Source organism: Petaurus breviceps, unplaced genomic scaffold (assembly GCF_028583685.1).
Source record: "Petaurus breviceps papuanus isolate PSGF00001 unplaced genomic scaffold, PetGlider_PUasm1.0 90760, whole genome shotgun sequence".
Classification (NCBI taxonomy): domain Eukaryota; kingdom Metazoa; phylum Chordata; class Mammalia; order Diprotodontia; family Petauridae; genus Petaurus; species Petaurus breviceps.
Genome location: NW_027187338.1, coordinates 124,841 through 141,922, shown reverse-complemented (window position 1 = coordinate 141,922; position 17,082 = coordinate 124,841). Strand labels below are relative to the sequence as shown.

Sequence of the window (17,082 nt, the reverse complement as noted above, 5' to 3'; positions counted from 1 at the left end):
ACATTTGGGGTTTTCTTGGCAAAGATACTGGAGTGACTTGCCATTTTCTTCTCTAGCTCATTTTACAGATGAGGATACTGAGGCTAACAGGGTTAAGTAACTTGTCCAGGGTCACATGGCTAGTTCGTGTCTAAGGAGGGATTTGAACTCAGGAAGATGAATCTTCCTGACTGCAGGCCTGGTATTCTACCCAATGAGCCACCTAGCTGTCTTTCTTCAAGTTTGGACCACTTTATACCTAGCCATTCCATAAAAATAGGTCGGGAGCAGTTAGAGAATCATTCTTTATGCCAATATAAATTCCTCACTCTAAGTAACTCAGTTGCACTCTTCATTTCCAGTGTACATAGATTCAGCAGTTAAACCTAGTACACAGTAGCACACAGTACGTATTTAATAAATGCTAGTTTACTGACTATCACAGAGCTAGAGTTTTCCCTGTTACATCTCTTGAACTCCTAGATATATAGGAGTCTTATAAATTCTTTTTTTTTTTTTTTGCTTTTTTTTGGAGCAGGGAGGGCAGGGCAATTGGGGTTTAAGTGGCTTGCCCAATGGCTAGTTTTGTGTGTGTGTGTGTGTGTGTGTGTGTGTGTGTGTGTGTTGTGTCTGAGGAGGGATTTGAACTCAGGTCCTCCTGACTGCAGGGCCAATACTCTATTCACTGTGCCACCTAGCTGCCCCCTAGTCTTATAAATTTTAATGCCTGTGGCTATGGTGTGCTATTGTGATGTCCGCCTTTTCTTTCCCCTTGTCCCAGCAGAGAGTAGGACAAGGAGAGAGATGATTCCTGGTACACTCAGTGTGTATAAAGGGGTGAGGAGAGTGGAATAGGGAGAAAGTAAGTCTGTTTCTATGCTTGTGTGTAATTAAGTGCTTGTGTGTGTGTGTGTGTGTGTGTGTGTGTGTGTGTGTGTGGTTTTTGGTAAGGATATCATAAGAAACTACGGTTTTCCCACTGTTCCTAAACTCATTCTCTGCTCCCCTCATCCACTGCCTGTGGCCATGATAAGCTATTCTCAGCACTACCTGTTTTTTCAACAATCCTTAGCCCTGGATCTTTTATTTTGATGCTCCCCCTGTCAGATCAAGGTAGTGGAGGCCTGCTTCTCACCCCTTTTCAGCTAGTGGATCCTGTCCTTAGGGAGTGATCAAATAAAGCTTATCCAGAAAATGAGTAGGAACAGACAGTTAGAAGAGCAAATCCTACATTTAGAAGTATCTGCTTCCTTAATAAAGTGATCAGTATTTCCCCCTTGATGCCCATGGTCAAGTGGACTGAGGGGAGACCTGGGAGTCTCTATAACCTACCTTTAAATTTCCTTTGCAGCTGTAAAATCCCAAAAAACAGAAGATCCTGACCAGGATGATCAGGGACCAGAAGATCCCAACAGAAAGTCACAAAAAGAAAACCCAGCAATCAATGGTAAATTTAGTTAGCATTATGCTCATTGAGGATGGTCCCTGACCACTTTTCTTCAACTGAGTCTGTGATCTGAGGCCAGATACAATGGTTCCATAGGGGTAACGACAATCCAAGAATGCCAGCTCAGTCAGTAAGTGAGGGGGAAAGGGCAAGAAGAGAGGGGTTATATTAGGAAGCAGCAGGACTAAGGGGAAAAGATGATATATGTGCGGGGGGGGGGGCAGGGCAGAAGTATTTAGGGTTAAGGAGGTCAGAAAAATGTGGCAGAGGACCAGCAAGTAGAGGTAGGGTAGCAGGCTGGTCACTGGGGACAAGCGTAGCTAGATGGTGTGATAATGAAAAGGTAAGACATAAGCAGATAATGCTGATAGCAGAGACAATAAAGCAGAATCATGAGGGCTTATATGTTGCTTTCTTTAAAAAAAATCTTTTCAGAGACAATCAATAGCTTAGTACAACTACTTTTTGCTTTGGGGCGTTGGGAAGAATATGCTAGTTTTAAATCAGACACACCTAAGCAAGCAAACTCAAGAAAAAGATGGAGGAAAAGGTAAAAAATCTGTTATTAAATGAAACACTTCATTTAAGATCCAAGATCAGAGCCCCTGCTCAGCTAAAAGATGTCTTGCTCAAGTAGTTGACTGTGAGAGTTTACTAGCAAGAATTGTAGAGGACTGAGATTTGACAGTTTCCACAGGCACGGAAGATGAGGGAATACTCCAGTGGGCCACAGAGATTGTGCTAGTATTTTCCAAGGGGTTGAGAAGAGACTGAGTGGTAAGGAAAGACAAACATTGGTTGTACACAGCTTTTTCATGTTCAGTAGGGAAGGAGAGAAGAGTAATGGGTGGCTGTGGTGGAAAAAATGTTTAATAACCAGATTCTTCCCCTCCTCCCACCACCAAAAACAAAGTATGCACAACACACTTTTTTGGGGGGGGGAGGTAATTAATAATCAATTTGTTAATTAGGCTACTTAATAATCAATAAATTGATGGTCAATAGTTTCTGTCTGTAACTAAAAACCCCTAATAGAGACACTGAGTGCCTTAAATATTTTTTTGAAAGGGAATTCCCCTGATAGGAAAAATCAACTGATTGGTGGAAATAATTTTTATAATATTTTTATTTTTCCCCAATTGCATGTTAGATCATTTTTAACATTAAAAAAGTTTTGACTTCCAAATTCTGTCTCTCCCTCCTTTCCCTTCCTTTCCCTGAGATGATGCACAACACACTTTGAAGTTTGATCTGCTATATTAATATTTTTCCATTACTTTCTTAAGTCTAGACAATCAAGAAAACAATAAATCAAGCTCTGACTTACAGTATTTGCCAGTTTTCAAGTGTAATTATTTATATTGAAAATTTAACCATGTTCTGGCAAGCTGGTTTGATCAGGCTCTAGCATCCCCCAGGGATGGGTCTACAACTCTCTGCTTTCCAGTTTTCCTCCTTGGGGGCAATATTTCTCACTTTGCATCATCCTTGCAAAATTAGGCCCAACATGTCTATTTTAGCCAGACACAGCCATGATCTAAACCCATCTGGGAAAATATTTCTTCAGGAAAAAGGAAGGTGAGCAATTTCCTTACTGATCCTGCACCTCCATATTCACATCACCCACTTTGTCTGCCTGACAAGTCAAATCTTGTCTTTCTTTCCTTGGACTGAAACTTAGCATCTCTTTCCCTGTCTGCCCCTGGTCACTTTCTGTGTCTCCCCATGAGACTCCCCTCTGTTGCCTTCTCCAGCATGACTAGAGTTAATGGGACTTATCCTGTTGTAACCTAGCAGGTAGGGAGGCAGTATGATTTACTGGAAAGTATATTAGCTCTGGAGTCAGAGAATCTGTTTGACCTTTCTTCCCCCATTCCATACTCTTGTCCACATTAACTTAGGTACGTCATTTGATCTCCCTAAGCCTCAGTTTCCTCATCTGTAAAATTAGGCCTCTGAGGTCTCTTCCAGTTCTTAGTCTGTGATCCTATCTTATGATCAGGGCAAAGATCTAATTACGCCCTCCCCTCCCCACAACTTTCTTATACCAATAGGAAAAGGTATGTATCCTCCCCAGAGGTCTTAAGACCACTCTGGTCAAGGTTTAGGAGGAGTTAATAGGTTATATGGTCAGGATAGCTGAGCCTTGGGCTTCTTCTAGAGAAGTGACCAGCTCTCCTTGATGCTCATGTGGTGAGGGACTCTACCCTAGTCAGGACAAAGAAAAACTCACTGAAACTTGGTGAAGCACCCATGTCATGTACAGATCCTGATTAGAGTTGGGTTGAGGAAGGGTTTAGACTAACCTAGTTCATAGCCTGTGCTGGGGAAGGCCCAGATACTCTAGGTGATAAAGGATGAAATAGAAATTCTATTTATTATCTTCTCCATTGTATTTTGACAGGTAGGAATCTCAGGGGTAGCTGAGTTGAATTACATTGTCAGGATGGGGAAAGAAGTAGGCTTGGGGCTGGGGCTGGAGCTGGGGTTAGCACTAGATCTGGGGCAAGGGTTCTGCCCATTGCTGGGCTTGGATACTGTGTCTCCAAGACAAGTATCTCTCTTAAGTGGGAGTCTCCTCCTGTGTCTCTGATGTGGGTTTTTATTTCACTTAATTAGATTATAGAGATATCTACAAAGCTCACATGAGAGAAAAGCTGCTGGCTATGGATGAAGAAGACGCTCCTTTCAGGCCTGGTCAAAGGTACCTCCAGCTTCAACTGGAACCTCTAAGTCAATGCAATTCAAGTAGCATCAGTCTTGAAACCCTGTTTGATTCTGATACAAACACATCCAATGCTCCTCAGACTGTAGTGCTGCAGGGACCTGCGGGAATTGGAAAGTCAACCCTTGCTAGGAAGGTCCTTCAGGGCTGGGCAGCTGGCACCCTGTACCCTGGCAGATTTGATTATCTCTTCTACATTGGCTGCCAAGAGGCAAACTTTCTGAGGGAAAGCAGTGTGGACCATCTCATCACCATGTTGTGTGGCAATAACAATGCTCCCATCACTGACATTCTCAAGCAACCACAGAAGCTCCTATTTGTTCTGGATGGCCTGGATGAACTACAGTTCCTTTCTGCTGAACAAAGTACCTATTCCCATTCTACAGTCAAGGAAAGGGAATCTGTGCATGTCCTCCTGGGTGGTTTAATACAAAAAGAGCTGCTGCCACAATCAACCCTGCTTATCACAATCAGGCCCCCAGGTCTGGAGAAGCTAGAACCTTTGCTGATGCATCCACGCCATGTCAAGGTATTGGGCTTCTCTCAGAAGCAGAAGAAGGAGTATTTTTACTTGCATTTCATGAATGAGGATTTGGCAAAGAAGGCCTTTGATTTCATACAAAAAAGCAAGGCTATCTCTGATGAGTGCTGTGCCCCTCTCATATGCTGGATCATCTGCTGTTGGATGAAGCAGAGGCTAGAACAAGGCAAGTCTCCCACCAAGGCCCTCAAGAACAGGACTGACATCTACATGGCTTATATTTCCACTTTTCTGCCAACTGAGAAAAGCTTATCCAAGCCCAGTCAGCATGCTGCCCTGCAAGGCCTGTGCTCCCTGGCTGCAGAAGGCATCCAGAGGCAGAAGGTCCTGTTTACAGAGGGAGATCTGAGAAGGCACAGCTTGGATGGAGTGGACACCTCCGCGGTGCTGAATGTGAGTGGTTCCCAAGCAGGGCTCGGTGGCACAATGTTGTATAGCTTTAGACATCTTAGCTTCCAGGAGTTCTTCAGTGCCATGTTCTACCTGCTGGAGGAGAAGATTTCTGACAAGGAAAGCCAGAATCTGAAGGAACTGATGGAAAAACAGGAGGCATCAGGGACTGTGCAGTTTCTCCATGAACTCCTAAAGAAAGAGAATGAAAAGAATCTGGAGTTAAAGTTTGATCTCCGTGTCTCACTTCCACTAAAGAAGGAAGTGGAGATGTTAAGAAGAAGAGTGGATAAAATGAGAAATGCTCTATCTCAGATGCGTAAGAACTGTGAAGAAAGACTGACCAATAGGCCAGTTTCTGCTTCCTTACAAATAACCATTGATTCTTGAAAGTCACCACAGACCACCAAGAGAGATATTTCTGTTTCTCGGTTGTAAATACACAGCCCAAAGTTCTAACGTGACACTGACCTTTTCCCTTTATTCTAAAGTGTCTGACTCCACCTCCTCCCACATCACCCATAGCAGAACCAACTTCTTTTTCTGCAACCAGGACTCTCTCCTCACTTACAGCCACTCTGTCCCATGTTTATCACCTTCTGTGTCCAACTGGTATTCTATTCCCCTAGCACACAGACATAAACACACACGTATACAAATATAGTCACGCAGAGACTCAGTCATGCAAATAGACATACATAAGCATAGTCATGTATATGTGTATATATATGCATATATGCACACAGCATATACACATATGCATATTTAAACATACATCCAAGATACACACACATACATGACTAAATAGATAAATAAAAATAAGCCTATACATGATAGATGTAGACCTTTGGGCATATAATCACACAAACATGTCAAATTATAAAATAAACAGAACACACAAAGACAGGAAGCATAGTTAAGACATTGGTTGACAGAGTTGGGGACCAAAAAGATCTCAACAGGTTAGGACACTGGACTAAATCCAACAAAATAAAACATAATTGGGGGGGGCATCTGGGCCCCAGCTTCAGAAATATAAGAAGGACTAGGCATGGCTAGATGGGAATTTGGAAGAAATCTGTTTTTTTTTTCATTGGATTGTAACCTCAGTATGAATCAACCAGTATATTATGGCAGTAAAAACAGTCTGGGCTCCATTAAACTAGGCATAGCTGTGAGGAGACAAGTCACTGTACTCTTCCCTAGTGAGACCATATCTGGATCATTGGACCCAATTCTGAGTGTGCCATTTTAAGTAACAAATTTAATAAAGTGGAGAGTGTTCAGAGGAGGGGATAGATAGATAGAAAAGGGCCTCCAGTATGGAGGTGAGAATTGGTTGAAGGAGCCAGAACTGTTTGGTCTGAAGAACAAAAGTATAGAGAAAAGATAGTAACTGTCTTCAGTTCCTAGAAAAGTTATTCTATGGAATAGGGATTTAATTTATCATCCAGACTCCAAAGAGCAGAGCCAGGAACTGTGGGTAAAAGCAGCAGGGAGGAAAATTTAGGATTAATGGAAAGAAGAACTTTCTAATGGTTACAGTTTTTCCAAAGAAGAATGGGTTAAAAGATAGTAAGGTCCCTTCACTGCAAGATTTAAGGAAAGTCTGTATGGTGAATTATGATGTGTGACACTTGTTCAGGTCTGGTTTGGACTAGGTGTCCAGTGAAATCTCGTTCTCTGAAGCTCTGTGATTCTGTGTGATGAACATAGACATGCATGTATACAAACACATTCACAAATATATTCACAGAGGCACAAAGAAACATGCAAACACATAGATACAGGTATAGACATAGGCACTGAGGTACCTAGACACCTGAGTATACCCAGGATCTCTGACAACTTCCTCTCATCTCCCAAATGAGGCACTGCTTTCTCTGAGAATCCCATAGTCCTGAACTGTTGGGAGGCTACCCCAGTAAGGTGGGCTGCCCTACTTTGTCTCGGTAGATATCCTAGCCCTTGGAAGAAGAATTGTGTAGGAATCAAGACCCTAGCTAGCTTCCACACTTCTTAGGAAGAGTAACAGGTGAGCCAAAGCTGGAAGCATGAAGGCTGAGGAGGAATTTGTTTAGGTGACCACACTGAATGCATTTCCACATCTTAATTGGGACTCAGATGATCACAACTGAGTCATGACCTCTGCTTAAAAGCTTTCCTTATGGGGCAGCTAGGCGGCACAGTGAATAGAGCACTGGCTCTGGAGTCAGGAGGACCTGAGTTCAAATCCAGCCTCAGATACTTAAAACAAAAACTAGCTGTGTGACCTTGGACAAGTCACTTAACCCCAATTGCACTCCAAAAAACAGAAAAAGAAAGATATCCCCTGTCCTCAAAGAGCTTACATTCTAGTGGAGGGAGAGAACACATCAAAGTGGAGAGGGGGGATATGGAAAAGTCCTGGAGAATGTGAAGGTGAACTGGGTTAGAAGTGACCGTGGCTGGTAGAGATACTTCCTGAAATAGAGGTTATTTACATAAACCACCTTACAGACCTTAAAGTACTATATAAATTCCAGATATTATTTATCATCATCATCATCACCAGCAGCAGCGGCAGCAGCAGCATTATCATTTTATTAGATTTAGCTACAGCCAGAACATCTCTAGGGGAGCAAACATAGGAGGAAGGCTCAATTTTATAGGACCTCCTGCGAGGAAAGGGAAGAAAAGGAGGATCTGAGTTACCAGATTCCTGGGTCCAATAAAGCAGGGACCAAGAAATGACCTAAGCTATCAACACAGCTCAGCTGCTAAATGCGAGGCAGAAAGAAAGAGCTGAGACCTCAGGCTCTTACTCCTTTCACAGACGCTAAGCAAGAGAATGAAAGCTGAGGCAGAGCCAGTAGGCTAACAGATAGCCTAAATGTTGCATTTTAACCCATGGAATACAAAAGTCCCTAGAGCAAGAACTCTAAAATGTTGGGTCTATCCCCTATGGAAGATGTATGGGAATATGCAGACGAGAATCGTATAGGATGAAATGGTATAGCTGGATTGTAGATTGCACTAGGGATAGATTGCTCATATTGATAAAACCATGGATCCATTCATACGTTGAAGAAAGACCGGGAAAAGCTATGTGGCAGTTCTGAAATCATAGGATTATAGATTCGGAGCTGACAGATAAGTTAGAGGCTATCTAATCTAAATACTTCATATTACAAATGAGGAAATGGAGGCAAAATGGTGTGGAGCAATGTGCCCAATGTCACATTGGTAGTGACCACAGGATTTGAATCCAGGTCTCCTAATTCATGTGAAAACAAGAGATAAGATAGTCCAAGTGGATTTTTTTTTGTTTGATTCTAACACAGATCTGTATCTAACATAGATTGGTTTGACATGTATCATATGGATTCAACTGGCCTATGTGTCACATGTTAATGCTAAAATAATACTAGCTAATATTTATATAGAGCTTCCTCAGTGCTACACATGTCACAAATATACCAGGTAAAAGAGTACTGACAAATGATCAAAGATATGGGGCCCATTTGGAAGGTTGAAGATGGGCTACAGGGATCCTGAATGGTCCTTGTGTTAGTAGCAATTTATATTTAGATAATTCTAACCCACTTAATCTCTGGGAAGGAGTAAGAGGAAAGCTGTTGGCTGGGTGCTTACTCTCTCACCCTCTTATCTCCAAAAGGAATATTGAGTTTAAATTATATCTATCTACCACATATCAGATATTTGCAATCTAAGGGTATGATTTTCATTTTTTTTATTGCTCAGAAGAGAAGGGAATTTGTTCATCTATTCTCAGTCAATTTAGTTTTTCCCCCACCAAATGCTTATTGAACACACAGCATCATTATCATCATCATCATCATCATCAACAGGGAGCAAACATTTATCAAAGCAAATTATAAAACAGTAATCAAGCAAGTCATATAGATTAGTTTAGAAGAAGAAAGAGGATTTTAAGTCAGTAATGAGACAAAAAGTCTCAGTTTAACAAAGGAGTTGCTGATCTGACCTGAGAGCTCAATTCCTAGGAGTGTCTAATGGGGTGCAGTTCAGGGAATCATGTGACACTTTGGTTGACTTGTAACCTTTTCAAGTTGAAGAATTTACCATCAGTGTGGTAGCTGACCTTAATACCATTTTTGTCTTCATTGAAGACATTTGACAATGTGATTGAAAACATCATGCTAAAAAGAATGGGAACAAGCATACAACCTTGTTTCACTATACACACACACACACACACACAATTTCATTAATTCCAAAAGCTGTCCTTATTTGTCCCTCTAAACTTCATTCTGTTCTCTTCTGTGCATTTTAAAATGTTTATTAATATTCTTCCCTTTCTTTGGCTGTTAATATATTAAAGAATTCTCTGGTTATGTATTTGAACAAGACCTTTATGAGAAAATTCTGTTGCAAAGATTCCTCCCCCCCCCCCCAACAAAGTTCACTGTTTCCCTTTATATCTTCAGTGCACTGATTTTGTTTACGCCAAAGCTTTTTAATTTTCTGTAACCAAAATTGTCCATTTTCTCTCCTATTACTCTCTCTATTCATTGTAAGCTACTTGATATGTTCTTTTTCTCTTTTTTATATAGAGATGTTTAGAGATATAAATTTCTCTCTATGAACTATATGATTGCATTATAAAAAATTTGGCATGCTGTCTCAATATTGTTATTATTTTTAATGACATTATCTGCTATTTCTATGACTTGTTCTTTTAATCACCCATTCCTTAGAGAATATTTGTTTTGCATTTCATTTTTAATCCTATTTAAAGATTCCTTTGTTTAATTCAACACTTATTGTATTAAGATCAGTAAAGGATTTTTTTAATGTTTCTATATTTTCTACACTTATGAAGTTTTTATGCCCTTATAAATGGTCTTTTTTTAAATAGTGCTATGCGCAGTTGAGAAATATGAAAATTCTCATTTCCTATTTAATAATCACCAGAGATATGTAAATATGTAAATATGTAAATTTTCTAAAATCTTGTATATTTTGTGCTAGATAATTACGTCTTAAATTGGGACTTTGAGCTTCCCCTTTCTTATAATTTTATCTATTTATCCCAGAACTCATTTAGCTTTTCCTTTCAGTATATAGATAAGATACATCTAGGTTAAATACTGATATTAATTAATTTTTATGGTACCTTTCAGTATATGTATTTTCCTTGTTTATCTCCTTTAACCAAGTTTATTTTAGCTGTTGACTTACTTGAGATCACAATTGCTACTCTTTTTCTGATCAGCTGAAACATAATAATTTTTGTTCCATTCTTAGCCTCTAGTTCCATTTTATTTTGTGTGTTTCTTATAAGCAATATATTGTTGATTTCTGCTTCCTAATTTACTTTAGGGGTAAGTTCATCTCATTCATATTCATAATTATGATAATTAATTGTGTATTTCTCTCTTATTTTATACTTTATTTTCCTCGTTCCTTTGCTTCTCTTTATAAAGTAGAAGAATGTGGTAGGAGAGAAGGGTGTTCAGCACAAAAATCTCTGTGTTGGATGCATTTATCTTCCTCAATTCTATCCTTTTTATCCTCTCATCTAGACTCTAGGCTCATATTCTTATCCTTTCTTTTTAAAATCCATCTTCGTGATTACCCCTAAAAGCTTAGAGATTTTTATGCTTGTAATTAATCCTTCCCTGAATGTACCTTTCCTTTTATTCCTTCCATCTTCCTAATGACTTTTGTTTCTCTGTTGAGTTGAATGTATTTCTAGACCAAACCCTTTTTGTATATATATGTATTGAGTTCATATATCTTTCTCCTTCGCTCTTGTCTCAAGTGAGCAATGTCATACAAGGAGTAAGAGAGAATGGGGAGCTTTCTACAAATAGACAAATTTTTAGTGAAATGAGTCTATTTTATTAACTAAGAATATGGGGGAAAGGAATGCCATGGGAAGCTTGAGTAGAGATGATAAGCTTTGCAACTGATGCTGGAGAGGGTAGGATAAGGAAACATGGATGTAGAGAGCCAGGACAAAAATCACAGGGAGTTCAGTCTCATTTGCTAGATCATCATCTAGACTATGTCCACTAACTGTGGCTGTTCGCCAAGACTCTGTCCTGAATCCTCTCCTCTTCTTCCTCTGTGATATCTCCCTTGGTTATTTCTTCATCCTCATCACTTAAACTGTCATTTCTATGCAGACACTCTCCAGAATTGTGTATCTCATCCTGGTCTTTTGTCTGAACTCTAATCTTGTCTTTTGGACATCTTAAACTGGATTACAAAGATGTGACTGAGACTTGCAGAGACCAGACATGATTCAAAGAGAACCTATTTCAAAGGGTTGAGTAAAAGGATTGGTGGGAATTCACTGTCTAAATTTCCAAGGGGAAGGTCATCTGATGTGAGATGAGACATTTCAAGAGTAGAGCTCTAACGTCAAAAAGAGAAACAATCCCAATAAGGAAGAAAAAGGGGAAATTGCATAAAGAGAGAGATGGATACATAGGATGAACCAACTTGAGTTTATAAATAGTGTACACCTTTAGTAAGGGTAAGAGGTAGATTCAAAACCAGATTTCCCTAGATTTCAGTTCCATTGTTCCTTCCATCTCACAGCCCTGTACATTGTAGCAGCAAGCACTCCAGCATCCCCAGGGTGGCTGCCAACACAGGTTCTTAGATCTGCTTTGATAAAGGAAAGCAACTCAAAATTGGTTAACAAGCTTACTTTAATCAGTCAAACATGTATCGTTTACCTTGTTCAGGGGAAAAAGGTCAGCACCCCAAACTTCAGAGTATACAGACAGAATTATCAAGACAGAAACAGATCAAGTAGACATTTCCAAACTGTCCAACCATTACATCCATACCAAATCAACATCTGGGTTTTTCAAAGCCGGGGGCTCTGAACAATGGCTTCCCCGAGTTTCATCTGATCAAATCACAGAACACTTCTCAAAGTGAGCCCCAAAACAAAGCTATACATCAGGGCTTATATAGCCTTCTCCTGGCTCAGAGAATGTAACAACCTTATTGACCCACTGGCCAATCAAAAAGTATCTAATGAAAAACAAGCCTCCCACCCCAGGCTCCAGGTGCACTTGGGGGCAGGGAAGATCTTAAAAATTTACATTCCCATTACACACATCAATACTAAAACTTTCAGGGGTAAAGGGAGGAAGGTTTAAAGGTTACCTCTTTTTTTCCTCCCGTGCCTGCTGGTTCTTGTTTAGCCTTGATACATGACTGACAAAATACATTAATGTGACCTTGAGCTACATTTTGAGATACATATGTTCCCCCTTTATTCTGCTTTTGGCGGGTCATATCAATTGTACAATTTTCAGGTTGGTGTACCACAAATTAGGAAGGATACAGATAAGCTCAAGCACATGTAGGAAAAGGCAACTAGGGTCTTGAGTCCTTGCCATGGTTTGATCAATTAAAGGAACTGAGGATGTTTAGCCTAGTGAAGACTGAAAGGATTATTGATGGACTGTGCTAATATAGTAAAGATAGCAATACTACAAAAGTTAATTTACAACTTTAATGCTTCATCGATCTAATTATTAAAGGAATACTTTACAAAAGTAGATAAAAAACACTATTGGTTCCAAGAGATGCCTAGTTGTTACTTATTTGCAAAAGTTAAGTTGTACTAATTACTGTAGGTCAGTTTGTTATTTTAGATAAATGATATTCTAGAGATTCCTCCCATTTTAGGGATTTGAGAGTCTCTGACAATTATCACAAAGGAGCTATAAGCTTGAAGGCAAAGGTGTGCACAGTCATGAAAGTGACTTTAAAAAAGATATTCAATACTAGGAGGGAATTGAGTGAACAAAAGAAGACAAATTGATCACAGTAGCTGCATCATTTGGGTAGTGCCTGTCTGGGGTGGGATCAGGGAACTTGCAAGTGTGCAAAATCTGGCTATGAATTTAAAGGACTTTCTAGTGGTTTCTGTACAGAGATATATGTACATATATCCACTAGTCCAGTTCATTACTCCCATATACAATATCAAGAAAGGTGGTTATAAATTTCTATTCTAAGGCACACAATGAAACAAAACCATAAGCAAAATTTTTACCTCAGTTATGTTTTTTTCTACTTCATGAATCCTTCATGATACAAAAAAAATGGAATTTGTCAGTACATAGAGGGATCAAAAGAAGACACAGAAAGGACAAGGTAGTTTGGGACTCTGACTTTGAGTTGTATCAACCTAGAACTCCTGGGATTGAGGGTAATAGCCTAGAAGACACCAAGGAGATTGGTGATGGATAGAAAAGGCCCCTGTTCATCTAATGAAACAAAACACAAGTTTACATCTCAAAGCATCCAGGGAAATGTTGATTCCCAGAGTTTCTATTGTTTGAGAAATCCTTTTGGAGACACATGCCAAATCATTAACAAAAATCAACTGGATGAGAAGCAAACGTATAGGCCTCAGCCTCGGACCAGGAAGAAAGGTGGTAGTATAAAGGACTAGGAGAAAGGAGTTGCCCAGGGCTGAAGCTCCAGTCTGAGAGAGAAGAAAAACCTCAGTGTTATGTCATTATGAATTATCCTTTTGTTTAGGGGAATTTTCAGAGCTAGAAGTCAAAACCAGCAGATTCTAGAGAAAAACACCAGAAACTGATAACATTTCTTGAGATGACACAAGTTCTTCCTATGACACCATTGCAGTGATAGTGTATTATTTTTATTACCATCCAGAAATAGTGCTGAGAATTTATCTTTTGGTGAAGCCAAGATGAACTGTTGGGAATATAATATTGATCTGATAGTTACTAATTGTGTGTTTCATCTTCCATTCCTATAATGCTCTTTTTTGAATCTTTTCCTGGCTTTTTGAATCTTTTAGGCTTTTCCTAGTTCCTTGATATATATGTTTATTTATTAATTGATTGACTTAATTCTGCTCTGACAAAGTAGTTATAAAAGCCTCATAACAGTATCAGAGCCTAGCACAAATGTGCTGGTGACAAATGGGTTGCTTGGTTAGGACTGTAGGGGCTGATTTCATATGAAGAACCATAGCTACAACATTGGAAGGTTTCAAGTCCCTTTTCCCAACAAGATTCAAGTGTATCCCTTTGAGTAGGATGATACTGGTCAGGGCACTCGGTAGAATCATGTCCTCATGTCTCCCTCTACAGGAGGAGGAGAGACAAGCAGAATCTGCTATTGTCTGATCCCTCATTTCTCTGATGTCACTGACTCATGCATACATATGTGTTTGTGTCTCTGTAAATTCATGTGCATGTATACGTGTGTGGAACATATAGAGAGCCCAAAAGGTATTGACTTTTCCATTCCTGAGTTACCCTTCTTTCAACCCTATGCTGCAATCAGGAATTTCTTTTATTTTTTTAGTTTACTTGCAACTATCCCCTCATTTCCATTTTAGGCTTGCTCCGCCAAAGCCTAAAATGATATGATTAATTTTTCTGAAATTTATTACCATAGTTTTGAGTTTAGATTCATGCAGGCACAGACTAAAGAATAAAGAAGAAAGGGATGAGAGCATCTGTTTCATTGTGGTTAATCTGGCAATGATATGCTTCCTAGGTACCTTTTTGGTACAAGACACAAGGAAATGGAAAAAGGAGGCTTAATGAAATTAGAAAGGTGGGATCTCCAGAGCCCTGAATTTAGAGTCAAAGAATCTAGATTAGGAACCAATTTTGCCACTTGTAGCTTGTGTGATCTGAAGAAATCACTTTTCTTTTCTCTCCCTCAGTTTCCTCACCTGTAAAACAACAAGGTTAACCTAGATAACCTCTAAGGTCCCCCAGTTCAATTACTAAATCCAAGAAAGAAAAAAATTGCTAGACTGTGGTGGCAGAAGACCCAGTTTCAGAGCTGTTTTTAAAAAGACATGGTCTGAAGTTCTAAATGGCAGGAACTGGAGAAACTGAGCAGGAGCTGAGAAGGGATACAGATGAGAGTCAGAGCTACCTACATGTATATTGGAGTGAGCATAAAGGGTAATCATTATTATCAGGTATTCTGAAATTATACTTTTCCAAGAGTTTGGTGTTTTTGACTTTTCTCTTTCTTCATGGTGTGGCTGGCATGGAACATCAATAGGAAACCACAAGAATCCTAACCAGAAGATCCAGAAGGGGAAGGAGGGAGAGGGCAAGAGAGAGGAGGGAGGGAGGAAGGGGAGGAGAATGGGCTAAAAGCACAGGGCTCTGTGAAAACTGGGAATCGAGGCTACAGAAGGGAGAACCTAGAGAGATTTGGAAAGCTGTTTGCAAGGAATACAAACTGGGGGAAACGATTGGCAGAGGTGTGTAGGGGAGGCTGGGCCTTGCTAATAAATTATAGACTTATGTGTAAAAGCAGAGACAAGCTTCTGGAAGAGAAAACTCAGATGGAGAGGGAAATGGACGGTTTGCATGAGAAGCTTTCTATGTTACAGCATGTGAACTTTCCTTTGGAAGAGCAAGGTGGAAAGTCTCATGTGGAAGAAGAGAAGGCTTTAGTGTATTTAGTTCTCAAAAAGAAGCAAAAAAGTAACAAAAAGAAGGTACATGCAAGCCCTTGCAGAGACTGGGCTTGATGGGGCCCCAAACACCTGCCAGGAGGATGCATGGGAGGAAAATGAAACAAAGTTAAATGAAGTTTCTAATGTGGAAGTTTGTCCAAAACTAAGAGGAAAGCAAGAGAACCAGGGGAGCCACACCATGTTTAGGGAAATAATTGAGGAATTTACTCAGCAGCAGGTCACTGATATATTAAGTTGATTCACCCAAAGGATGGGAGAAGCATTAGTGTCTTAGATAATTAGAATCAATGATGAAGGGACCAAAGAAGTATCAACAGATGATGCAGATTGCTTGAAATGTATAGGCATTAGTCAGAATTCTTTTGTACAACAAGCTTTTAGGGATTACCATATGCAAGGAGGTAACAATGAGATTAATCTGTTAGCTTTAGCAGCAAATGGATCCAATAGGCAGTATCCTACTGACTTTATGCACCTAGTGAAGATTGACCCTGGTATTTGCTTAGGGACTGTATGAGAAAGTTAAAGGAGGAGGTGATCAAGACAACAGTAATGATGGGAGATTCCGAGGCTTATCATGGCACCCCTTTAGCAGTTTCTCATAGAAATAGCATAGTGAAGATGGCTCTTCCTACTTATAAGCACCTAATTCAGACTCTACTAAATGGGAAAACAGGGCACCTCATTCTGAGGTGCTGGATAAGATTTCATGGTTAAGTGACTTAGGGGGATGGGGAAAAGAAATTTCCTCAAGAGAGAAGAGCAAATAGCCAGCAGATCCAAAGTCAGAATAGATAGATAAGAAAAGAATTGTTTACTGCTCTATTGAGAGCAGGGGTAGATTTTGGAAGAATAGTTGGTATTCCAACTAAGGAACTATATAAAATGTACTGAGAAAAGGGATTTAATATTAGGCAGAACAGGGAGGTAAGAACTGCCCCTACAGATCCTCCTGAATCCTTGTATTGAAGTTTGTCACACCTTCAGTGAGAATAGGAAATTGGCCAAGTCTCAGTTCAGATTAAAAAAATACACAGATAGGATTACAGACCCCATATCAATTTGTCTATATATTGGAAAACCAGTTCAAATACTGTAACTAAAACATTAATAGATAATGGGAAGGAGGTCTCCATTATATATGGGAACCCTGATAAATTCACACATGGAAATCCTAATGCCATCACAGGACTGGGAGGGGCTGACATATCAGCCAGAAAAGTCAAACTAATGATGAAAATTGGACAATTACCTAAGAAAGAATATACCATGGTAATTGTACCAATTGGAATAGATATATTGAGAGATATGACTCTAAATTTGCCTGACAGAAAATACTAATTTGCAGTAAGGAAAATAGGAATTAATACAGTTTTAGTGGAAAAAAAATTAACCCAATCACTTTACCTGAACCTTCTGACTTAATTACTTTAAAGTAGTATTATGTGCCAGGTGGGCAAGATGAAATTACCAGTATGATAAAGGAATATATTGAGGCAGGAGTGTTAGTCCCTACAACT

At 39.7% G+C, this 17,082-nt stretch overlaps 1 protein-coding gene across 2 annotated transcripts in view; it reads left to right on the top strand.

Moving 5' to 3' along the window:
* LOC138146178 (NACHT, LRR and PYD domains-containing protein 10-like) overlaps window positions 1-5,546 on the top strand; it is a 294,893-nt gene extending 289,347 nt beyond the window's left edge. For both annotated transcript variants that reach the window (XM_069067880.1, XM_069067879.1), the window contains 2 exons: window positions 1,331-1,426; window positions 4,046-5,546. In XM_069067880.1, the coding sequence (XP_068923981.1) occupies window positions 1,331-1,426; window positions 4,046-5,472 (1,523 nt within the window). In that variant the 3' untranslated portion in view covers window positions 5,473-5,546. The remainder of the gene's footprint in view (window positions 1-1,330; window positions 1,427-4,045) is intronic.
* The last annotated feature ends 11,536 nt before the right edge of the window (window positions 5,547-17,082 follow it).